The sequence below is a fragment of the Apus apus genome, chromosome 7 (genome assembly GCF_020740795.1).
Source record: "Apus apus isolate bApuApu2 chromosome 7, bApuApu2.pri.cur, whole genome shotgun sequence".
NCBI lineage: Eukaryota > Metazoa > Chordata > Aves > Apodiformes > Apodidae > Apus > Apus apus.
This window is the reverse complement of record NC_067288.1, coordinates 6660309-6685903: the sequence shown is the minus strand read 5'-3', so window position 1 is coordinate 6685903 and position 25595 is coordinate 6660309. Positions and strand designations below refer to the sequence as shown.

At 48.7% G+C, this 25595-nt stretch overlaps 2 protein-coding genes across 7 annotated transcripts in view; both read right to left on the bottom strand.

The window, feature by feature from the left end:
- The window catches only part of MTA1 (metastasis associated 1), a 240216-nt gene that overhangs the window by 73427 nt on the left and 141194 nt on the right, over window positions 1-25595 (bottom strand). For 4 of the 5 annotated variants that reach the window (XM_051625265.1, XM_051625267.1, XM_051625268.1 and 1 more), the window contains exon 1: window positions 11438-11542. The exons of the other annotated variant lie outside the window; for it this stretch is intronic. In XM_051625265.1, the coding sequence (XP_051481225.1) occupies window positions 11438-11465 (28 nt within the window). In that variant the 5' untranslated portion in view covers window positions 11466-11542. Of the gene's footprint in view, window positions 1-11437; window positions 11543-25595 lie in introns of those variants that run through there. 5 annotated transcript variants of the gene reach the window in all.
- PACS2 (phosphofurin acidic cluster sorting protein 2) overlaps window positions 15224-25595 on the bottom strand; it is a 78941-nt gene continuing 68569 nt past the window's right edge. For both annotated transcript variants that reach the window (XM_051625272.1, XM_051625271.1), the window contains 3 exons: window positions 23386-23612; window positions 21674-21787; window positions 15224-20724 (listed from right to left, as the gene is read on the bottom strand). In XM_051625272.1, coding sequence (XP_051481232.1) covers window positions 20606-20724; window positions 21674-21787; window positions 23386-23612 — 460 coding nt within the window. In that variant the 3' untranslated portion in view covers window positions 15224-20605. The remainder of the gene's footprint in view (window positions 20725-21673; window positions 21788-23385; window positions 23613-25595) is intronic.

Sequence of the window (25595 nt, the reverse complement as noted above, 5' to 3'; positions counted from 1 at the left end):
TAGTCTTCACTTCTCCAGCATGACTCCTCTGCTAGCTCCCACAGCTTTCCATGTTCAGTGGACATTGAGAGTTGGCTTACACAGAAAGCTATATGAGCACACTCCTTCCAAAAGTCCTTCTAATTAAGACTACTTAAATGACACGTTGAAATTATACCTATAAAAAAAGCTTAATTTACAATACGGTGTTGTAATTATGTAAAATGTTTGTTTCTCCTGTGAGACGTGCACTTAAAATGGAAAGTCGTTTTTACCCTCCTGGAGGGCACAGAGAGAGTGTACTAAGGGTGCCTGTACAATCCTCAGCCTATACAAATGTACTGCGAAGACAACATCCTAGATATTAAAAAACAAATACACCATCATAACATCCACGTGCCAAACACTTAGTGGTGCATACAGCCTCTCCAGATTCTATCAGCTTGTATAACATACTGTAAAACCTCTAAAAATTAACTTATTTATGTATATATAAAAGGATATGCAGTATGTTCAGCTCAACTTCCCCTTTCCACCCTTTCTCCTAGAAAAATGACTTGAAAGAACCCTGGAGCTATAAAGTGAAGAGTCTGGATACATGCAAGGAAAGGACAATTGAGCTTCATTTAATAAACTAAAGTATCTATAATAACAATCCAATCCCAGTCATGCATCTACACACATACACATGCAGAAGCTGATACAAGTTTTTGTCAGTGAAAGCTCTTCTCACATAGTAAGAGCTACTACAAAAAAGAAAACAAATGAGCTCAAACCTCTGAAGGACCTGTAATGGTTACAAACAAAAACTCAAACATCTACCACACAGAACTGTGCTCAAGCTAAGAAATATTCTCTTACCTTTTCAGAGCACAAAAACCCCATATAAGTTCATGACATACACCTTGCTTGGCCAAACCAATGGTCGCTTAACCCAGCTTAAACTCTGAAACCTTAGGGGATCTGCAACTTCCCAGAGGCCTTCTGATCTTTGTTTTCTATCATGTCAAAGGGGGAAGAAAAATTCCTGTCCGGCTACCTCACATTTTTTTTTCCCAATTCTTAGTGAAACAAGGTTAATGCAACTTTGTTGTCCATGCATTAGTTCTTACCTACTAACTCCTGAACCCCTTGTTTGATTTCAAACATTTCACAGAGGGACAGAAGTCTCAAACATAATTAAGTTCTGATCATTGCTCTCTATCTTGAAAACAGAGATACTAAAACTACAAGAGAAAGTGAGAAAGGTTAAATAGACAGAGATAAGAAATTGTCCCCATTTCAGAAACAATTAGTAGACTAGATTTTAAAGCAAATCACTGGAGGTTCCACAGTGTTTGGGGGAATTATGAAAAGTGCTTGCTTTCCTACACACCTCCCAACATAGCTATTGTCAGTGATGTTCCAGGCAGGTCCTGGGCTCAATTAACTTCTGATTTAATTGATTATAACCATGTGCATTCCCAAAAGTTTACCCTCTCTGCCAAGAAAGAAGGCAGGTATTCTGCCTAGCAGCAACAATCTACACAGTCAGAGATCAAGGCTCTGGATGAGACAAGAGTTCCTACAGTACCTTCCCCAATAAAAGTGCAAAACTATAAAGGAGTGGGGAGCAGAAGGGGAAGAATTACTTCAGAGAAGGAAGAACACAAATTTTAGATAAAGTAATTACTTCTGTTCCTCACAGAACTGTTGGCTATTTTCAGTGAGCAGAAAAAAAACAAAGGACAGCAATCTGCTGGTACTAGTGAAAAAAAGGTTTTGGGTGTCAGGGGTACTTCACAGGTCACTCTTCTTAGATAAGAACTATGCCACATGGAAAAAGCTACTATTAAGCATGGCCAACTTAGAGGTAAGGTAGGGAGACCGTGTACAAACGAGACTTTTAAAGAGAATTTGTTAGAATCCTGGAAGTAAAATGAAGCTTCTGAAGTACTACCCCAAGGAAAAAGAAGCAACTCTGATACTAGAAATCAGTTATATGGCAGTACAAGGAAACTCACCTCAGTTAATCCACTCCCAATATACCAGCTGTAACTAAGCACATTTGCACATGGCACTGACCCTTTAGGTTCACTAAAGTCAGCTCCCTTCAGCTTCCTGCAGGACAAGCGTACATTAAATATGCCTTGAGAACCATTTTTTCTCCTGCTTTACATTAGATATTTAAGCATGATTCAAAGTCATCTGGACACAAAGCCTCTTCTGTATTTCCTCTTGTGCCACTGCAGCTCCCAGGGATGTAGCTATACAAACATTTTCTGCAGTAGCAAAGCTGTGAGCCTACATAATGTCAGCTGTGCAGTACAGCTCTTTGTGGGGCAACACCATGAACCAGTTAATGGAAACAATTCTGGCTTAAAAACAAAGATAAACCTTTCTCCAAAGGTGGGTTGTAATGAGAGACCTGAGCATTCTCATTTACAGAAGAGCCAGAGAAACATTTGAGCAGATGGGAGAAATTATTAAGAGTAGAACTCCTTAAATCATGGGGAGAGTATTTGGGGGACAGAGAACAATGACACCGGAGAGGAGTATCCTCAGACTGCACCCTAACAATCTCCTTCTCCAGCAGACAAGAGAACGGCCTGTTCCATTGAAATTCTCACTGCTAAGGACAGATAAGAAAAATATTATTTTCCAAAAGATACTTGGGCAGCACAGAGTATGACAAGAAATCAGCTTCACATTCCCTGCAAGTATCCCAAGAGTTGCAAAACAAGAACCTCTGAAGTACTCAGACACCAAGTTTGGTTTCACTCTCAAGAAACAAACATAGCAACAACAAAAAAAGTCTTACTTTTTTTGTTTGAGTTTGTTTGTTTAAGAGCAATGTTTGACTTCAGTTAGTCAATGTGAATTAACTGAACTGCTTGGGCCATGGAATGACAGTATATTAACTACAGAAATAGAAGTTTCAGTGCCAGATCAAAAACATCATGGCTCCAGAATGTAAAACATGGATGAAGTATAAACTCCTGCCATAGTTTTGCAGATGTTTCTTCAAACAAGAGCGCCAGTGAGGCTGATTCATCCTCTGCCCTCTCACACCACCCCCTCAAGTTGTGACAGCTTCTCCATGGATGGGAGGAGGCAGGCACCTGATCAGGAACTCACCTTGGTCAAAAAAACTGTCTCCCAACCAAATCAATTCCCTGATCTGCTTTGCCACACCAAGCTGTGTAAACCCAGCTAAGGAAGCAAGGTGAGGACAGTAACAAGTGTTTACAAGCAGGCATTGCTTAAATCAACACTGCTACCAAAAGCAACATCCACGGAAACGGTCTCACTTGGCTGGTTCAAATTTGCTCAGATGTTGACAACTTAACTCTGTAAGGACAAGCTCTGTGCTAAATATGGAATCATCTGCTCGCACCACACTAACTTCATGCTTGGTCAAGTATCATCTGTCCTCATACATCTGGCATAAAAGCATGAAGTCCCTGAATTAATCAGAGCACATCATATGCAATTTAACAGAAACATTACCATGGGCCACATCTGACACAGATCATGATTGGTGATCTGGCAATGCACAGAACCAGAGCTGTGAAATTCCAGGCGCCACGAAGACTTAAACAGCTTGTGAGTAACACACACGTAAAGACTGGAGAAACCTAATTTTTTTTTCTTTTGCTTGCAAACTCCCTTTAAACCTGCCAACTAACTTCTTTGCTTTACTTCATTGATCAATATCAAGCAAATATTATCTCTGGAACACTCCTTCCCGAAGATCATCCAGCCAAAAAGCTAGAAAAGGAGGATGTGTGAGTGGTTCCTTCTGGGCTAGACTACACAGCCTGAAAACTACTCAGGTGTTTCATGGGTACTTCACAGGTCCTTCCACTGCCTCCCCACTTACTTCACCAATCAGAAACTGAGGTTTAGTTAGGAGTGAAATAACAAAGAGATGCTTAATTCTACATAAAGCCATGAAGAAAACCTCATTCTTCAAGAATTAAGCCTTCCCTTACAGCTTAAAAAAGGATAACAGATGAAGGAAGTCTTCACTTTTCTGACAAGACACACTATTCATGCCAACATCCCACAGGCAATGGAGATGTAGGTAAAGGACAAGTCCCCAGTTGGCAGTACTCTGAGGGGCCTTCTCTGTTCAGTCAGGCCTAGGTCTCCTCCAACCATCAGAGCTTGTAAGTAAATGCAAACATTTTTCACAGAGGTCAAGCTGAAATTTCAAAGGTTGTTTTGTGAAGCAAACAAGCAAATCAGAAGTATGCAAACTATTGTCTTTAAGCAAGGCTATTAAGCCTGTCTTCAGGCTGAATTCTTAGACAACAAGAATAATTTCCATGCGTGTTCAGGCATCAAATAGAGTTCAATCCACTAATCTTCCAAAACAGACTAGTGTGCAGGAGCAGCACAAGGAAGAAGAAAAGGCATTTCATCAAGCTTCCAAACAGAACACCTTCTTTATCTTTCTTCATCTTAGGCTTTACCATATATTTGAAGACAATTAGCAAAATACATGAACATAAAAAGGTTGCCAGATATATTTAAAGCTTAAGTTTTGTTACGTGTGAATATCCAGCACCCACTGAGGACCTCACAATGCATTGACTTCCAGAAACAGCTGTATCCCTTATCCTACTGGACATGAAAAACTTGCCATCTGCAATGGAGATTAAATTAAAATGTTCATTTAAGCATCAGGGTCCAACCCCTTCTGAGAAACTGTGGCATTACAGAAGTTCTTTTCAAAAGAAGGTTTTGTCTTTTTTAATGTGAAAACTTCCTCAATGTCTTTCCCTGCTGAAATGCTTTCTTACGCATTAAATAATCACAGCAGAACCTCATTAGTTCTTGTTAACAACAGATACTCCAACAGACCAAATTTGGTTTTACAAGTGAAGAGGAGAGGAGGAATCATACCCGACTTTAAAAAACACTTTGAAGCGCAGCCTCTTTGTATACAAGACCAGTGAGTTCCAAGATACTAAAGACCTAGAACCATAATATCTTAAAAGTGCACCTCTCCCCAACAGTTCCACTTATCTAAACCTCATAGTGAACTCAGTCAAAGAAGCTGAAGGGCTTGTCAGTTACCTGTTTGGGTAAATAATGATCTTGCAGAGCAATAAGATACAGTGTAAAAACTCCTTGGTGGAGAAGTAACAGATTACTTCTTGCCAGAGGATCTGGGGAACTACTAGGAGGTGACCTCCAACAGTTCATACTCATGCTTTCAAGCAACCCTGAAGTGCTCAGGATTAGTTTATAAATCAAAGTAAAAACAGTAACAGCAACCACCTTATTCTCTTCTTGTCTTACTGGGGAGAGATTAAGTACTCCTTATTTAAAGTTAGGATGTTTAAACATCAAAAGTTGCTTGAAAAAGAACAACTGGATGCAAGTGAAGGGAAAAATCTCTTGCATTCACCCAAAATCTCACTAGTTAAAAGGAGATGCTTAAAGAGTTTAATAGTCCCTTTTCCACAATGTCTTACCAAGTGTCTTTTATTCAAGATCACTGAAAGGCAAAGCACACAAAGACGACCTATAGGATCTGAGAGCTGCTGAGGAGTAGAACAGCATGTGGGCACTGCTAAGTGTGACTCAGGTGCCCACCACCAGCAGGCCACGTCCCCCAGCCCTCCCAGCAGGCCATCCCAGCACAGCTTCTCATACACTAGCCCAGAAACTGCTTAAACTCACTAACCCAGCAGAAAGCCACCTCCTTTACTGTGATTACTTTCTAACGGGCAATTGGCACCCAAGAGGCAGCCAAGAAAAACGAATGAGGCAGCAGACGAGCACCATCCTACTAGGGACATGGAAGGGAGGAAGGCAGATTTCCCCTCTTTGGCAGAAGCAAGATTAGTGCTTCCACTCAACTTTGCCAGCTGCAAACAACTTCAAAGCTATTCCAAATCCACAGAGCATGCATCAACACAATTGTTACAGGTCTAGTCCCCAAATGCACCTAAGCTGTCTAACAACACACTCCCCACCATGCAAAACTTCTCAATTAAAGACTAATGAATACTGAAGCCGTCCAATATGGGGGGGGGCAGAGGAGAAGAAGGAAAGGAAGACTGTAAAACACAAGAAGATAAACTTGTATAAATAGAAACAATGAACGGAAAAGATAAAGAAACCCACTGCCTGGCTGGTATCAAAAGGTGGTAAGTTAGAAGCCTTCCTATATTTATTAGGGTAAATGACCACAGATATTAGTAAGTTGCAAGAATAAATTCTTAATTTTTATTATATTTCCTGGTTATTTAGTACCTCTCTCCACTAAACCCACTCTCAGCTCAGGTTACCTCCAAATACTCCACCTCAGCTGAAAGTTAATAAAGAAAACAAACAGCAAACACAACCAAAACAAAAACATTGCACAGCAAGCTTCCTACAGTCCAAAATTTGGACACAGTGATAACAAAGCAAAGGGACAGGAAAGGTTTTACACATGCCTCTGCAGTGGACTCAACAACATGTCTCTATGCAAGCTTCCTTAATAGCTCTCTACCTCAGTTCTTTACCAGGAAAAGCACAGAAGTTTATTGACATTATTGTGATGTCAAGAGGACCAATGCACCCATCTGCTCACAGCTCTCTGGCAGCACTATGTATGTTGGGAGTCATATGCCACCAGAAGAGTCTGGATTCCAAATGGGAGTATGTAACAGGATGGGGGGCAGGTCAAACCACAGTCCCCAGCCAGGCATTAATAACACCCCACAATAACAGAGATGATGTCATGCTGCCATTCTTAAGAACTCTGGGGATGGCTGTGCTGAAATGACAAGTATGACTGCAGCATCAATACCAGGTTTAATCTAGTGAGAATAACACCACCAAGTTGTGGAGCTTCACCCTCCAACACACTGGAATAAAGCTGCTGGGAATCTTGGGTGCCCATACCAGGCACCATGGGGTCATAATTTCACTCAGTTTAACTGTGTTCGATACAGCTAGCATGTATGTGCATGACTGACCCTTGATCATATCTTCCAGTGCCATTTAAACCCATCTTCAATGTACCACAGACTCAAAAGTGCTAATAATTTTGTAGCCTAGCGTGCTCTTAAACAAGAGGGCCACTCTTAAAAGTCAAGAACATATAAAGAAGCCATTCACCTAAAGGCATAAATTGACATTTGTCTCAGCAAAAGTGTTGGCTCCAATAGCTCTTCCTCCACCCTTCTTCCTCTCCTTTCTTTCCCCATCCTCTTGTTCCCAGCCCTCCCACTGAGCCCATTCAGCTGTTCACACAGTCCCACAGTGAACCAGATCGGGTAGCTGATGCAGATTAAAAATAATCCAGGAAAAAACAAAGGGTGAAGAGGAGGGAAGATGGAAAAATTTAAGTTCCTCAAATCAGTACAAGATGGAAATGCAAAAATCCCTGTTTAACAGCACCAAGGGAATGCCACAGGGGCATAAACCTGCAGTGGGGCTCAATCAATTACCACCACTAAAGAAATGCTTGTCATACTACAGTTAAACTCCTGGAGAAGTTGGAGACAGAAGAGCTGTTGGAAAGTCTCTTGATACCAAGACGACCTGTTCTCTTCCAGGCAGCTGACACAGCACTCTCCTGAGAGCGGAGCCTGGCACTAGCTAGAACAATGAACATCTCTCTCCCACATGCGTTTTTTCATCAGAGGCCCCAAATTCCAGCTCAGAGGTCCCAAGCTTCTCAGATCTGGTGTTGATCCAACATTCCCATACAGCCTGTGATCATGCAGACTTGCCAGTCTGCTCCATGAAGAGGGCCAGCCCACCACAAATCCTTCCAAGCAAAAGCAGCCCACTCTCATCATCATGCTGCCATTTATTTCATGGCTGCACAGCAGCTGTTCAGAAAATTTTCACTTCTGCTACCCTGGAGCAGACACTTTCAGGATTTCCTTCTGGACAATGAGTAAGATCCTATACTTCATTTTGGAATTAATACCTTCACATCTTCCCAACACATTTAAAAAGTTTCACATCCCCAATGAACCGTGCTAGCTCATGCAAGTTCCATTTGTACTGGAAACCATCCCACTTGCCATCAGAAACATACCAGTAGAAACTTGGCAGGAACCAGTTACTTTCTCTAAGCAACTCAACACGTCCAGTCAACTTACCCACAGTCTTCTAACCATTCAAGTGACCACTCCTAACATCCCCAGCATGCTCACTCTGCTACGTAACACAAAGACAACTTGTGTGCCACCTTTAGCCCCCATAGTGCAAGCTCCTCTATTCAGGAACAACTACACATCCACATTTCATGTCCTCTTGAAGAGCTGGCAGCTACACATTTAGAATCAGAGAAAAGCCCAATCCACCTCCTGGTTTTCGAGAATTAAAATTCACTGTGTTTAGGCCGGAAGTGATGACCACACTTTCCGAGTCAACATATACTTCTAGAAGCATTATTGATCTATAGTAAGCAAGCTGCTTTTGGCAGCTGTTAGATCTGGACTTCACACAACATGATTTGGTAGCCACAAGAATAATAACAGATTATCTGCTCAATGTTTGTCCTCCGGTGGGAAGTGTATGAAATGACTATGCACAAATCCCATTCAGGATTTAATCCTGCCCTGGAATTCACACACAACTTCAGTGCACAAAGCTATTAGTAGGAGATACCAGCACCAGAGGTCAGAAACAATTCGATACTACAGACAGAAACAGCTGCATCCATCCATATGTTGATCTTGGTAATATGTCAAATCAAGACTTCATCCATATGTACAGTAATGGAGCACTGTAACCTTGGGTACCAGCCAGCTGCCTTGCCCTCTGCTCAGAAAGGTTATAGAGTAAATCCTGGACACCACTTTCAAGTAGAGGAAGGACAAGAAGGTGACCAAGACCAGCCAAAAAGGACGTACCAAAGGCGAATCACTGTTGACTAACCTGACTCCCTTTCTGGGATGAAAAGACTGGCTTTGTGGCTGAAGGGAGAGCAGGGGACGTTGGACACCTTGAATTCATGTCAAAGGCCATGCCAAGTCTCCCACAGCATCCTTTGAACCAGTGCTGAGGTGTGGCCTGGATAACTGGACAATAAAGGTGGGAGAAAACTATCTGGAAGGTCAGGCTTGATCAAAAGATCATGGTCAGCTGTTACAGCCTTCACCTGGCTGCTGGTTACTAATGGCATCCCCAGAGGACCAACACTGGGGCCAGCCAGCCATGCTTAGACGTTTTTTAATGACCTGGATAGGGACTAAAAGTACACTCTGCAGAAGTTTGAGGACGTGGGAAAAACATACCACATGCTGGAGGGCAGGGCTGCTATCCAGAGACATCAACAAGCTGGAAAATGGGTTGATGAAAACCTCAGGAAATTCAGCTACAACTTGAGTAAAGCCCCACATCTGGGGTGGGATAACTCCCTGCAGTGGTACATGCTGTCAGCAAAGCATCTCTGCAGGAAGGCAGCTGGTAAAACAACAAAGAGCCCAGGAGCCAGCAGCACATCCTGCAGCAAGGGTGGCCAGAGTGCCCTGTTAGCAGGAGTGCATCCAGAAGGGCAAGGCGACAGGTCCTACCCCTCTGCTAAGCACTCCTAAGACCACCCAGAGAGCTGGGTCCAACTTGGGCTCCCCAGCACAAGCGGCATACGGAAAGGAATCCAGCAGAGGCCACCAAGGTGGTCAGTGCTGGAGCATGGGAAAGGTGGAGAGAGATGGGTTAGGTGAGCCCAGGAAGAAGGCGGCTCAGGGGAGACGTTACTGATGTCCACTACTACTGAGTGGGAGGTGTAGAGCACACAGGACCAGGTTCTTCTCAGTGATGAGCAGGGATGGGATGAGGGACAAGGGACACCAGCTGAAGTGTGAGAAAATCCAACCAGGCACAGGAAAACCAGTATTTGCTATAAGCACAGTCAAACACTAGACAAGGCCCAAAATAAGGGTGGCATCACCACTCTTAGAGATACTCAGTGCAGGACTGGACACAGCCCTGAGCACTCTGCTTTAACAGGACAGCTGCTAGCAGGAGGTCAGCCTAGAGATCCCTTCCACCACCCTTGGGGTGTGCACAGTACACATTTTGTCACACAAAATACTACAAACAACATTCCAAACAAGACTAGCACCTGTAACATTAGATGCCAAACAACAATTTCCGGGAGAAAAACAATTCCTTTTGCAAGTCACACCAAAAACCGAGCTGTCCATTTCCACAACTTATCTGACCCTTCTTCTTCTTCCTACCCACAGCATCTCCAAACCAACATAATGCTACATGCACACTGTCAGCCTACAGCAACCCAAGAAACAAAGCCAGGACAGCCAAGAGGTACACTTCATCCCTCTATGAAACAAAGTGCAACCAGAAAAAAGTACAAATATACCAAAAAGTCACATTTTTCAGAGCACAAAGTAGGCCAGAAAAGTAGAAAGAAAATTGAGTAGTTGTTGGTGGAGAGCAGCCAGACAGGATGGCGTGGACATCTTTGCTGTATTTTTTCCCTTGTTTACTTTATTCCAGTTTTACAGAACTCCACAAGAAACAGGACATTTTGGAAAAGAGAGAATCCACCAAAAAAAAAAAAAAATCTTTCCGCACACCCTGTAGTTTTGGAGAGAAGGAAGCTCCACAGAACAGCTTTTAGAAAGGAAAATGGCCGAGCACAAATTCATGCCAGACCACCCTCGGTTTATACTCCATAAAACGCAGCCCCAAACCCTGTTGCCTCTCCTTTCTCTTCACGTGAGTCAAAACAAAGGACAGACAGGAGCACAGCCCTGAGCAGGAGACTAATGGGAACGCATACAACAAAACAGCAAGAGTGGAAGGGGAGGCCAAGACCAGCGGGACGTGCCTTAGGCAAGTGTGTGTCCCCCTCCACCTACCAGCAGCCTCTGCCCATCTTTGTGCTCCTTATCTCAGCAACTCCTTCTTGGTCCCCACCCCTACAACCTCGCATGACCTCCATCGAAGCAGCCAGTTCACTCCACCCCAGGCTCCATCCCACAGCTCCATCCCCACGTCCTCTCTTGTTCCCCCTATCCTGCCTCGTCCCAGCCCCGCTCATCCCTCTCCTCACGCTCCAGCCCGGGTTCTGCCCTCTCCTTTCCCCTGCTCAAGCCCTGGATGGCCTCACAGGGCTGCTCCCTCACCCCCTGCCCCTCAGCCCAAGCCACCCCCGCCCCACACACGGCTCCCCCGCGCAGCCCTTCACCCCGCATAACCCCAGCCAGGCCTCCCCTCACCCCCCGCAGCTCACCAGGCCCCGGCCCCGCTCCCGCCGCTCATCCGGAGCCCCCCAGCCCCTGTGCCCCGCCAGCCTCCCCTCCCGGGCCGCCCTCCGCCTGCCCCGGCGCTCCCCCGGGGCCGCCGCCCCGCCCTGGGCCTGCCCCGCCGCCGCGGCCCGCCGGGCCCCGGAGCCGCCGCTCGCACGCGGAGGGAGGGAGCGGAGGGAGGGAGGGAGGCGCGGCGGGGCCGGGCCGGGCCGCGGCGGGGCCGAGGGTGGGGGGGCTCTTACCTCCGACCCGGTACATGTTGGCGGCCATGCCCGGGATGGGGCCGGGTGCGGGGCGCGGGCCGCTCCCGCCGCCGCCTCCAGGTGCCGGATCCGCTGGAAAATGGAGGCTGGAGCGGCCGGGCGGGGGAGGGGAGCGGGGGAATTAAAGGGGCCGCGCCGGCTGCCGCCCGGCCGACAGGGAGGCGGGAGGCGGGGCGGGCAGGGGGCGGCGGGCCCGGGCGGAGCGGGGCCCGGCGGCGGCGGGAGGAGGGAGGGAAGGGAGGGAGGGGAAGGAGGCGGCCCCGCCGCCCCAGCCCGCGGCGTGTGAGGGCGGCGCGGCCCGGCGGGAGGGGAGCGGGCCTGGCGGGGCAGCGCCTCGCCCCCCGCAGCCAGCCCCGCACTCCGCGGCTGTCCTGGCGAGGATAGCCCGCCTCGCACACACACGCAGCTGCCTGTGCTCAGCCCTCCTCCCTCACACCTGTCCTTACACACAGCTGCCTGTGTGCCTCAGCCCTCCTCACTCACACCAGGCCCTCTCGCACACACAGCACCTGTGCTCACACACAGCCTCCGGGGATGGTCACCACCTGTGCCTGCAGACAGCCCCCGTGGTGCTCGTCCTCACACACAGCCCCAGCCTGCTCACACCACACAACACCTCCCTCACACCTGTACCTATGTCCCTACTCTGCCTGGTCCCCATCCCTTCATAACCCCAGGGAAGTCCGAGCCCTACACACACCTCTGGCTCACACACCCCTACCCTCCTACACCGGCTCAGTCGGGGCCCATGAGGGCAAGGGGCTGTCTGGCCTGGCCCCTGCTGCCCCCAGGACACAGCCATGCTGAAGCTTTCCTCCCTCCGCAGGTGTCAGCCTGAAAGGTGAAACGTAGATGACCACCTTAGCTTTTCCTTGCCCACTGACACGGAGGTGTCAGCATCTCTTCTTCACCCATGCACAGGTCCTCTTCAGGTGCCTCCTCAGCAGCTCTACAGCAGTTACAGGGTATTGAACAGTTGTTGCCTCCAGCTTGCTCTGCAAAATTCACACAGTGCCACTGCCATTTCTTCTCTTACAGGAACTGACAAGCTGACACCAAAAAAATACTCCAAGAAACTCTCAGGTTTTGGTACATCACGCCTTTACAGCAGGTCCTGCAGTGAGGACTGACAACTCACAGCAGAGCAGGCGACCAACCATCCCCCCAGAACTCCATGTGCGTGGGCAAGGCCGGACGGTGAGTCCCAATAAAGAGCTACACCTTCAGTGGTCACCAGAGGTGGATGTGGGGTGCCACTGGCCTCTGTGCACAGCAGGACATCTACGCTCACGCCTCACCTCCAGGTGAAGAATCACCTGGTGTTATCCACGCCGGGTATCAGTCCTGGACCCCTCACAGTCAGACAGGTTGTGACTACCAAAAATACCTGTCATGAAACCCTTAAGTGGCTGACAGTACAGAACAGTCACACACTTTACTAAGGCTGGACACAGCCACTGCCTGTGCTCTCAACCCTGCTTGTTGCAAGGTCCCAAAACAGCTACACAACATCTCCCAAAACCCTTTACATCTGCCTAAATGCATCCATTTGAGAAAGAGGGCTTTCGTTAAAATTTGCTTCGCTTGTTAGAAATAAAAACAACACCCAAATCTGATAGTCCTCGAATCCTAGTAGTGCACGGGGTGCTGCTTTCGTATTTCCAATACGTGCAGGGATCACGGCTGAGTGAGGAAGGCCCTTCTGGGGGAGAAAACCGGTCAGCCAAAAAAGCGCGATGTGCCAGGGGGCAGCACTGCAATATTTCCTCCTTTCTGATCCATCCGGGAAGTGCAGCCGGCACCGCCGTCGGGGACGCGGTGGGGTGTGCGGGCTGGCTGTCCCCAGGCTGCTTCGGCAACAGTTCTGCAGAGCGGAAAACGATTCGGTAGGACACAGAAAAATTATCCAGAATAAATGTTTACAAATCGCATCATGGGGCACTCGGTAGCTGCACACAAAGCAGCGGCTGGTCACGTGGCGCTGGCTGCTTTTTCCAGATGCTAAACTGTTTTTTTGAATGATAGTCACAAAACCGTGTCAGAACTTCCCTGCTGTTTCTTTTCCAGGTTAAGCAATAGCTGCGGTCACTGCTGGAGCGTTGAGCAATGGTAGGGAGGGGAGCTGGCACCACTGGCCACAGCCTGGGAAGGAGCAGGCTCTTGCAGTGTCCCACCTCTTGCCACCAAACCCCACTCCCAGGGGCGCCACTGACTCCCACTGTGGCAAACCCAGTCCTTCCAGAGGGATTTCTGTGCATCCTGACAGGGCATTGCTTGACACCTCTCACGTGGCAGCGAGGGTGCATCTCCACTGAGAGAGGCCAAGACCTGCGAAAGGAAGATGCCAATGCTTTGAGAGCCCACCCCAAGGCTGCCTGGCAGAAATCTGCCTGTCCCAGCACACCTGGGCAAGGGAGGCTCCCTAGTGCCTTTGCATGCGACCTGGCACACCCCAGCCCTGATCTACCCAGCTCTGTTTTCCTCTTCCTCCCTTCCAGAAGACAGAGGAGTGTGACCATGGCCCCACCAGGGCTTTTGTCTCAGCCTGGAGAACTCGCTCACATTTCCCAGTGATGTGCAGAACACTCTGCTCCCACCAATTCCCAAGCCTTCCCATCACCCCAGTGTCCCCTGCTTGCACCAAATTCTCACTTGGAGGAGCCAAGCCAAGCTCCTCCACAGGCTCAAAAAGGTGAAGCTCAGGCTGTGCCTCTTCCACACAGCTGAACCTGTTTAAAAAACAATGCCAAAACACAGCCTTCACCCAGATTTCTCCCCTGGCTGCCCCATGGTGCTCCCCTCCTCTAGCTAGTAGCCAGGCCCAGTCCCAAATTTAACCTCTCCCAAGCTACATACATTCCTCCTGCCTGGAGTTATGCAAGTTTTACTCAGTGCTACCTGTCTAAGACTTGTGTCACCTCCTCCAGCAAAGGGCTCAGGCCATAAAACACACCTGCAAGCCTGGACATGCCATGGGGAGGGGCTGGAACATCCATCAAGACCTTGGTGCTTTGAGAGCAGCCTGGCCTGCTGTAAGAAACTCCCTTAGCCTCCAGCTCCATGCTTCATCAGCAGCCACCCCTCCCACTCCCACCCTTGGCCAGGGGGAGCACAGGGATGCAGGCTGCTCAGGCTCTGCATTCCCACTGCTGCATCCAATGTACTGTATCCTGGGGACCACAACCATGAGCCCATTTCCCAAAAATTCTTCACCTTTCTGCCTTAAAACAGCTGGCTGCTTAGCTTTTCTCTTTCCTTCTTTCTGCCTTCCCATTCCATGGCACCAAGACCAGATGCTTGCCACCCCAGTGTCTCTCCCACTGCTCTCCCAGGAGCCCATACAGCTTCAGGATACTGCAGCCTCAGTCTTCCCCCACTGAGACAGCCCCCTCAGCAGCCTAACAACTGTGTCCATCCAACACAGCACCCAGACCAGAAATGGTCACCAGCCTGGTCCCTGCTTGCTTCAAGGCACAAGGACCAGGTGCTAGAGAGGGCTGTCAGACCCTGGGGAGCTGCAGGTGATGTGCAGGTCTCTCTGACAGAGGAGGCATCAGGGCTACAAAATTCACTGCAGGGCTTGGTGCTGGAGAGGATGCGCAGAAGCACCAGCTCAACCCTGGAAGCGCTGCTGGGCAGCTGGATAAATAATGCAAGAAATCCACCCCATGCCAGAAAGCCATGCTGCTGTCTCCTCCTGGAGAAAACTGCCCCAAGACATGCCACAACAGCCCTTGCCCAGACACAACTCAAGGGACGGGTGTGTGCTTTCATGTCCAGTTTTATTAGTGTTGCATTAGTACCATAAAATAGTTGACGAGGTCGAGCATGTTGCAGTTTGTTCCAAAAAAAATGCTATTTACATTTAATCTGTCTTCATAAAAAAACCCCAAAAAAACTAGAACCCAAACAATACAACAATGAAACAGATGGACAACTCAGGAATCTACAAAGTGGTAATGTCCCCTCATACACCACAGTCCAGACCAGGCTGGTGGCACGCAGCCCTGGCACATGCAGTACCCACCCTAGCACAGCACTTCCCGCAGCCACGGCACGTACATAACCAGGCAGGCAATGCTCTGGCAACCCTCCAGCCAAGGCACCAAGCAGCAGCTGACTGGATGTGGCCCCACACTGGTGCTCTTCCTTAAGGAAACCAATGACCTGCTGCCTTCCAAATTGGCATGTCCTCTTCTCCAGTCTGTCCAAAAGCAGCCAAGGAGCTGCAAGGAGCTGGCCCCGCTGGAAGCATCTTCCATGAGAACCCCACTGAAGAAACTCTAGGAAACCTCAGGGAGCTGCTACTGCTTCTTTCTGGCCTTCACCTTGCCAGATAAGTCAGTCCATCACACTAAAATGTCACCACACAGCTATCTGCCAAGGTTGAGACACTCTGAACAAAGAGGACAGAGGCATTACATCCAGTCTAGCTTCAAAAAAGCTCCAGGGATCCCAGCCCTGTACCACTGCATGGAGGGAAAGCCTTAATCCCAGCTTTCCCAATGCCCCTGCACACCAAGCAGGAGAAGGCAGCCAGCAGTCCTGCTGCCCCTCTTCAGGATTTTCTTCTTAAGCTTGGAGGCATCAGGTGTAATGCCCTCTGTACCAGCACTTCAGTGCTCCCACCAGCACATGCTGATGGTGAGAAATGGGATGGGGTCTTAGCTAAAACTGCAGGTTAAGTACAGGGCAGCGTGGTTCTCAGTAGGGTCTGATGATAGAAAGCCAACAGGAACATCTCCTCCAACCCCAGACATCACCCAGCTGCTACCCCTGCCTTGTCTGCAGGATAAAGCAACAAGCACATGCTAATTAAAGCAGCAAAACAGCCACAGAGACAGCAGCTCTCCCCAAACTCCTGTGTAATTAAGGAGGACTCCGCAGTTCCTGCTGAAATGTAAACAGCAACAATTGAACCGGATGGAAACTGCAGCCCTGAGCTGAAACAGCCACCCAAAATGCCCACAAAGTCACTAGCACTGCAGGAGAGCCAACCCTGATGGAGCTCTGGCAGGGCCGAGATCCAGCCTTTGTCTCTAGTCTTTGTCTCCGGGAAACTCAACCCACAGGACCAGGAAGCACTCAAGGTGCAACACGACACCACAAAAACCTTCCATCTTTCATCAGCTCACCAGTGCTGTTAAACTAGGTCAGCATGGCAGAGCCCAGCAGAGCAATGAGCCCTTTCATAAGACCTCACCTCTGAGACAAGCAGGGGCCCTTCACCCAAAAGCAGCTGGAAAAGAAATGAGCCATCTTGAGATGCCACAGCCAGGGGAAAGGGAGATGTGAGCTCTGCGGGGAGCAGGGGGGAGCTGTAGGACACAATAGGACAGGGAGCCTGGGGGACACCACCTTCAAAGCACCTCCCTGCCAGGGATCAGCTCAGATGCTGCCAGCTCCTGCCCCTGCCTTTGCTGTCAGACATGTGGCTCCACAGCAAGCCCCATCCAACATGGGCAGGTGAGATAATGCCACCATTTCCTTGCTTGAATTGCACCTTCCTCACCAAAACCCTGGAGAGCTGAAAGCAGAGCTGTGCTGTCTCTGATCTAAGCCATCCTTTGGTATTCACCAACTTGCACACCATCACCACACCCTGCCAGGCTGGTGCAGCTCCATGGGCACAGGCCCATCGCTGCCCCAGCAGCTCTCCTGGGCAGGGATCCCTCCGGCTAGTGGGCCTTGCTTACAGCACAGTCCACTGGGAAACTGTTGGGAAGTTGGGAGACCCAAAATCCATCACTCACACATGTCACCAGGTGCAAAAAACCTTCCAAAAATAGCCTGAGCCACGTGTGTACTTAGACACTCATTTACCTTAGAGGCAGAAATGGCTTTCTCCTCCAGTCAGGGACAGAAACAGCCGCACAAAGTGACTCCACGCGGTACAAGAGAAACAACAGAGGCACAACACTGACGGAAGCAGCAGCACCAAGCTTGCATGCCAGCCCTTGCCTCCACGGCTGGGAAACACCACAGCCACCCCCTGGGCACACAGCTGCCTGCAGGCAGGCCCAGCCTGATGCTGCCAGGCTCCTGGAGGACAAGGCTGAGAAGCCAGGATGTTTCCTTGCATGGAAGGGGCATTTCACAGAAACAGCAGCTTTCCACAGGGGAGAAACCCTGCGGAGACACAAGCCCTCAGGCACACAAAGTTTTCTGGTGAATTTGCTTGTATAACGTCAGAACAAAACACAAACCAACATGAAACGAGGAGCAGAAGTGTTTCTGTCTCACACAAACACACACACATACACCCACACACACAGTAGAGCAGGGCAACACACATTTGATAGGCAGGACCCTGAAAGTCCTGTCCTAGCTACCATTTGTTTCTTTACAGTAGGTTGAAATACAAAGAGGAGCACAGTGATGGTTCCCCCTTCACCCCTCAGTAAACAAAGTTATTGCAGTCAGACCACCTCACCTGTGGATGACTAACAAGCTCCAGCACCAAGGGCTGCCCAGGCTGCGTGCAGCTCCTGGCGCTGGCACCCAGCCCCACCACTCTTTGTCACACCAGTGTGAGACTTGAGGAAGAAAACCCACACTGACTAATTTCCTTTAAAAAGCGCTTTTTTTCATGCAACAGCCTCAACAAAGAAAAATAAGTGATGTGCTTATCCACCATCTCCCATGCTACTGCTGCTAGGCAACACTACACAGTCCCAGAGCATCAAGCTCAGGTGAACCAAAAATGCATGAACTGATGGACACTGACATTCAAACTAGAGCTGAGCTTCTGCCACAGCCAAGAGTTGGCAGACAGCAGGCAGGCCTGCCCACAGGATGGTGGAAAGAAACCAAGTATTGCAACCAGACAATATAGCCTGCCCAGCAGTGTGCCACCAGGCATGGGACCACAGCCTCCTCACCTGCATGGTTTGAAGGGAATACCCAGTTCCTGGCCAAGTAGGTTGTGCTTGTGCTGGGAAAGAGTTTCATGAAAACAGAGTTGGTGCAGCAGCCCGTGCCATGAGCTGCAACAGGCACTGAATCCAGCAGGGACCACGCTCTCACCTAATAACCCCTCGCTGCCTGTCAGCAGGAGAAAGCTTAACAGAGCACACCACTGCTGCCCTGCCCAAAACAACCCACGCAGGACATGCACAGAGCAGGACCTGCCAAGCAAGGCAAAGCAGAATCTCCAAGCCTTTAAAAACCCAAGGGTAAGGGATCAGACAGAGGTAAAAAAAAAGTTTCAAAAACATTACTGCCCTCAGGAAGTGTCTTCTGGAAATGCTTACAAAGCTTGGCCTGCCCACAAGGGTGGGACCCAAAAGGACACCATCAGAAAGTTCAGTTCCCTACCCTAAAATGCCAGAGATGTCTGTTCTTCCACAAAGAAAGCACACTCAGGTCCCTCAGCCCCATGCACCACCTGCTCCAAGTCCCTCCAGGTACACCTTGGGAAGCCTGGAGAGCAAAATAACACATCTGCAGCTTATCATGCTCTCTCCTTATAAGAACATCCACTCATCCTGACACCTGGCAGCAGTGAGGTTTACAAAGTGAACACAAGTGCAGCCAGAGCCAAGCCAACAGTGCCACTAAAAAGTCCCACTCCATCTCACAGGAAGTCTTGCTGAGGTGGACAGAGAACCCAGCTGGCTTCATTCTCTCTCACATCCCAGCTACAGCTTCCACTGCACCTTGGGACTGAAACCCCTAGCAAAGCTTCAACCCAGATGCAATGCTGCGCCAGGGCAGAAGCACATCCTGCTAGAGAAGGGATGCAATCCACAGAGAAATGCCTGTGGGCAGGAATACTCAGAAAGCAGAAGGACAACATGCATCTACAGAGCAACTGGTCGGAGGCTGCCTACCTCCAAGCATCCTTCATTCTCATTACCATTTCTCAAGTCTCTATGAGGAGAGGTCCTGGGTGGTTCAAGGGCATGGTGAAAACGCACTCTTGCAGCAGCCCCAAAGCCAGGTGGCCTGCACCCAGCCTGGGGAGATACAGAAGGGAGATGGCCATAGCTCTGGGGAGCACAGTGCAGTCAGGGCAGGACCAAGGCAATAGAGAAAGCAACCCATGCTACCTCACATGTGCAGTTCATTTGACAGATGGACGGGAAGGCAGCTGGACATGCAGAGTGCCTGGCTGACTCCCAGTCCAGCCACTCCTGTGATGCATCACTTCACAGACAACAGCTCATCTTCCTGGGTTTGTTTTTTTGGCAACTTAATTTCTGCTCCTGCCCACCTTTATTTTTTGTTTTGTTTTCTTTTTTTTTTTTTTTTAGAAAGCATTAAAAAAATCTGCAGCTGTTAAAAAAAATCCTTTCCCTTTAGAGGCTGGACGAGGTTTTATTGACAGGTAAATAATTGGTGTGAGTATGTAAATAGCAGCGACCCCACTGATGTGGTGTCTCCCAACAGCACAGCCAGCTGCAGGGACATTGTGACTGGCTCAGCTTGGTCATTGTCACAGACCTGGGACACTGAAGTTTCCTTACACCTAGTGTTTCCCTAATTCCTGTTCCTGCCCAACCCTCCTCAGGCTTTGCTTCAGCACAAACACCTGCCTGTCCCCACTGCAGACTCCATGCTCTGAAAGGGATCTCTTCTCTGGACCTCCCTAGCTACACAAGTGGTTTCTTTTCCAAACTGGACAGCTAAACTCCCTCCAGGCTCGCTGATCTCTCATCCTTTGGAAGCAGGAAGAAAAACTGACCATCTTTTTTTTCCTAGAAATACAGAGGGAGGGCGTCAAATGCACCGCAGTGTGCATGATCTTCTGCAAAATCCATGAGAGCTGATTCACAGCTCCCCCAGCCCACTCACACCAATGAGGTCTCAGGTTAATAAGCAGTGCAGTTATTCAGCTATCTGCTCGTAAGTGGTAGGTGTTCTTGGGCAGGTTGCCTGCTCCTGCCAACTCCCCCACGACTTCATGTTGTCAGCACATCTACATTTAAGACTGTTGTGTTTTTTTGCCTTTGTTTAAAGAGGTTTCCTTCCCTTGTAGTAAACGTAAGAGTTAATAGAAAAAAGTAATTCAAAAAGTACTCCAAGCACATCTGTAATTAATTCTGCAGGAGAGGGCAGAGCGACGCAAGTCGGAGTTGGCACGCAATTCCTGGCTCCTGGTGTGCAGTCCCTGGGATGGACAGAAGGTCCCTCCTTCGAGTGCGACTAGAAGTTAGATTTGGAGTGTCCAAATATGCAGATGGGAAAGTGCTTGACATGAGAGGACCACTGTGCTGCCAGCTGAAAGAACTTGACGTCGTTCCACTCAACCCCATCGATCAGGACTGCAGGGAAAGGTAAAAAGTGAGGAAAGTTAGAAAATACCACGTGGAAGTGGCCAGCCTGAAAACAGCTTGGCTAGAAACCTCCCTGCGGTCAGCAGAGGGAGACCTGGAGTGCACTGCTCTGCCTGGCCACCCCGCTGCTGGCACTGTGAGGAGGGGAGGAAGGTTTGGGAGCAGAGCTGGTTTAGGAAGAACAGCTCAAACTGTTGTTCCAGCGTTGCTCATTGACACTGGAGCTCCCCAGGCTGCTGATTTCAGCATCACCTGATCTGACTTCTCAAATTTCCTACACACACTCCATTTTCTTTTTTGGGTAAATGCACTCTTATAGAGATGGAGTCCCCCTCTCCTGACACTTTTAACCAGGAGACCTCCCAAAAAGGTGACACATTTTCTGTGACCACCCCTCATGCTCACCAGTCTCTGAAGGACAGTGCCAGGATTAAGGAGGTGACCTAAGCAGATCCCTCTTCAGCTAACAGTGGTGGAGATTATCAGCTGAATAGGCTACAGGGATATTTTTGATGCTGGATGCACAGCTCCACTCACAATCACTTTAGGTCTGCCTGAAGGATGCATGTAGGGGCTCCTGCCATGGCATGTGCCTCTGTGCCAGAGCCCTGCCTGGAGGAGCAACCAAACTCTCACCACTCTGCTGTCAACTCCCAGATATGCCAGGGAAACAGAGAATGAGAGAATGGAGCCCAGTCCAGCCCTTATCCTCAATCCAGGGAACTAATTCAGAGGAGTTCCTTGGTAACAGAGGACTTCCCTTAATGCCAAACCTATTAAAGCATTCCCCAACACTGAACACATCCAAGCTTATTTCCCAGAAACAGCCCCATTTCATTGGCTCCAGGGCATGGTCCAGGACACCAGGACAGCTCTGTGCCTGGAGAACAAGACCAGCAGCTAAGCCTTGCCCCAGAGCCCAGCAGGATGCACTTACCCCGCAGCATGTTCTGCTGATGTTTTGCTGTGCAAATCAACCTGCTGATTCCTTCGATACACTGGCTCTTTGACTCAATCTCCTTGTCTTTTGTTTTCTTGGGCAAAAACATCACTGGAAGAAAATCAAACAGGGACATGGTGAATCTCTGCCACTCGCGGGAGCTACACCAAGACTTGTTTAGGTTTTTGCATTCATGTCTGAAAATTCTAACTCTAATTTTAACTCCCTGAAGTTAGCAGGAGTTTTGCTGTGTAGTGCTTGGCACTATCACCTATGCACATGGACATTTTGAGCATTCTCAGCTCATAACTAGGCCCCAAACAGCACTTCTCATGGTAACTCCTGCTGGGACACTAAGGAAAACAGCTGCACCTGCAGTGGTCCCCAGCCTGCACACTGAGCTGGGCCCAGGGATCTGCCGGGAGGCTGCTCCACCTAAGAGGAGTCCCTCAGACTGCACACTGCTCCAGGCAGCACCAAGCCCATGTGTGCAGGCAGGTTTGCTGCAGAGACCCCTGGAGAGCAGGAGGGACTGCAAGCTATAGGCAGCTGGTGGAGTGGGAAGGCGTTATGAGAGCTGAAAATGTTCTTAGTTCCCCAAGAACCGTCCAAATGCACAATTAAAGAGGTACAAACTGGCTCCACAGGAGCAGCTTTGCTGCTTCTTTGAAAACATTCCTTTGCAGAACTGTTCTGTATTTCTAGTATGTTTCACTTTACTGAGGCTTGGAGCAAATACAGAATAACTGACATTTAAAATGCCTTTTTTAAAAGGAAAAATAAACTCGAAGGCATGAGTATAAGAGCAGAAGTTTAAACAAGAAAAACCTAACATGAGGATTTTCATGGAGAGATTTCTCTTCTGTCTCCTTTTGTCCCACATTGGATGTGTTCAAGGAAAGGCTGGATGTGGCACTTAGCTGATGTGGTGGTGCTAGGTCATAGGCTAGACCTGATGATCATAAGTCTTTTCCAGCCTTGGTGATTTTGTGATAGCACTCTTGGCAAAACAGAAGAGCTTACACTGCTGCAATCCTGCTTTGAGTAACACCTCTTGTAGTTTCATGGACACCTAACAATAGCTTGTCAGGTCTGACTAGTGTTTGTCTGGCTGTGACAGTGGTATTTTAACATGAGGACACCACACCAAATCCAGCAAAGTGTCTCTGCTGGGGCTGCTGTCACGTGCTGCAACACAATGGGATACACACGTCCCTCCTCTGTCTGCAACTCAGTCACCTGGCAGAGGAGAGACCAGAGCATGGAACTGTACAGGCTGCAGGGCCTTCCATGACTCTGGTGGTCGGGGCACAAGCTGCCTTTTACCTAATCCAACACCCCAACTCAGCCTCAGCAGGCTCAGAGGGAACACAGAAGTTGTCCAGAGTAGCATACTTCCTGGCTTTCTGCACAGCCAGTCACAAATGTCCTTGCTCTGTCCTCAACTTTGTTCACTTTAGCTATAAATCTCAGCCATTCAGCTGTAAGGGTGAACACATCCCCTTTTTACAGAACAAAGAGGAACCATCCTTTCAAACTATCACCTTATGCAGTCCCTTCTCATTGACACACAGACTAGGATTTTGGGGATAAAAATATGACTAAAACGCTGCAATGCAAGACTGACAAGTCAGGCAGCCCTGGAGCAGCAGAACAGGGAGAGCAGCACTGTATTCTTGGCCTTTGGCAACAGTGTCTGTCCACCTTACCTTTCTTGTTCTTCTCTTTTGTCACAACTGTCATGGACATGGTTGGAGTGGTGGCAATCTCACCGCTGGCAGGTAACCTGCTGACCTGGAGGGACCGGAAAGTGCATTTCAGTGTGTTTTTGGTAGTGGAAGGGTCCTTCTTCTCCGGGTCTCTCTTTCTGTCTATGGGTGGTGCTGCAATCCAGTAATCCACCTGCAGGCCCATCAACTCAGCACCTTGGCTCTGGCTGGAAAATAAAAGAAGGTGGTAATTTCTGTGCAGCACTCAGCAGAGTTCCCCCAGTCTGTTTTTTTCAGAGTGGCTGCTATTCCTGGCCAGATGGTCAGAGGACAAGTGCCTGGCGCTTAGGGAAATCAGGCAGCAACGTTTAGAAGCAAGATCCAAGAATCACCAAAGCACAAGTCATCACTCAGTGAGGTAGCCTGGGTCACGTTAGATGGCGACATTAGCTTGGCAGCACAGAACTGCCATGAGCTGAGACAAACTGACCTGCTGAGTGGCCACAAGGATGAGCAGTGGGAAAGGGAGCAGACAAGCAGTTTCCTAACATGATGCTGAGTTCAATGGCTTGGCCAGCAAAAGCAACTCCTGAGGTGTTCCAGATCACTCCCAGTTGTTGAGTGGGGAGGAAAGGATGTAAGCAGCTGGATACTGCCTCCTGAGCATTGATGAGTTACATCTCTCTGGCCAGGTGCAGCACTGCCAAAATCATCTCTGAACTGGGGCAAACAAAGAGCTGGTGGGTCCCTGAACATTAGGCATCCAGATTCCAGCCTCCCTGACCCACTTCCATCTCCAGTTTTCATGAACCCTTCCTGTCACCAGTTGCTTCCCTTCTTGTCCAGGTGCCAGATCAGGTCACACAGGATCCCCTGCTCTCCCCAGGTCCTTGTAACAGAGCTGGCACTGGGCAATCTGCCCCACATTCCTGCTGCAGGCTGAAGGATTCCAGTGCTGGGAGAATGCTCTGCCAGATCTGTGATGTTTGCTGAACAATGGCAGATTTCAGGACACGACCTGCTGTTGAAAACTCCCACGCACTGTGGGGTAACAGACATGTGTCACCAAAACATGCTGCCAGCCCTTCTTCAGCCAGAAAAGGGAAGATGAGCAGCCTGGGAAATTCCACCTCTTGCCTGTCCCTGCCTCTCACTAGCTAACCCCAAGTGGAGCAAGGCTTTGTCACTCAGCAGATCTATGGCTGATGATCCATACTTCTTCCTACACAATGATGATGAGTGATGAATAATATGCAAGTACTAGGCAAAAATCTAATTTAATGTATCTACCAGTCTGTCCCCTGTTTGAAAAATGGTAACTAAGGATGATTAATCTGTTATCTCTAGTGAAACATGCACCTCTCTGCCAGTGTAATAAGAAACTCTCAAGATAAAATAAGGAAGGCCTATCATAAGGTCCTCTTAGAAAATAATTTCCTTTGCTTTGACATTTATTTAGTTCAGGCCAGAAAGCAAAGCAGAGTTTATTTTGGATCACCAAAATCCAGTTTTAGATTCTCAGGGCTATTTCAGAAGCTAAATTCTTTACAGATTATGTTTTGGAGATGCAGCTTTGGGTTTTATGGCTCCTTTGAATCACATTTCTCACTTCAGTTGTAAAGACAAAACATCTTAAAGTTTGCTATACCCAGGCAGATTTTTATGTTCCATCCTCAGCCAAATGTAGTTTTCATGTCTGGGTCACCCTCCACTCCTTGACTGTGCTGTTATATACAGATCACTGGAGACAGAATAATATTGAACCTAAAGTTCCTAATTTCTTGATTATTTTACCCCACAGAATGAAACCAAAACAGTAACAGACTCCTAGAGCTGGGGTGTAAACTTCAGATGTATCACTTCCATGGCTCACAACTTTAATAGCCTAAGCTCTTGTGGGTACAGGCTCCCAAAACACTTCCACCTTTGGAAAGTCCAGCAGAACTCATACATTAGAAGTCATCTCTGGTCTCCAGAGCTTGCACAGCCCCCAGCCCTCTGCTCAGCCAGCCACCTGCTTCTGCTGGGAACAGCCTGAGGAAGGCAGGACTCTCCCGCCACCAAACAACAGGGGCCAATAGGAGGGACTTGGGGAACTGGGCCTCCTGGCACAGACTACCAGCCACTAACACCTTCCAGTCACTGGTTACCTGCTAAACTGGGACTTCCACATTTCCATTTCCTCTTGTTAAAAAGGAACTCTCGCGCCA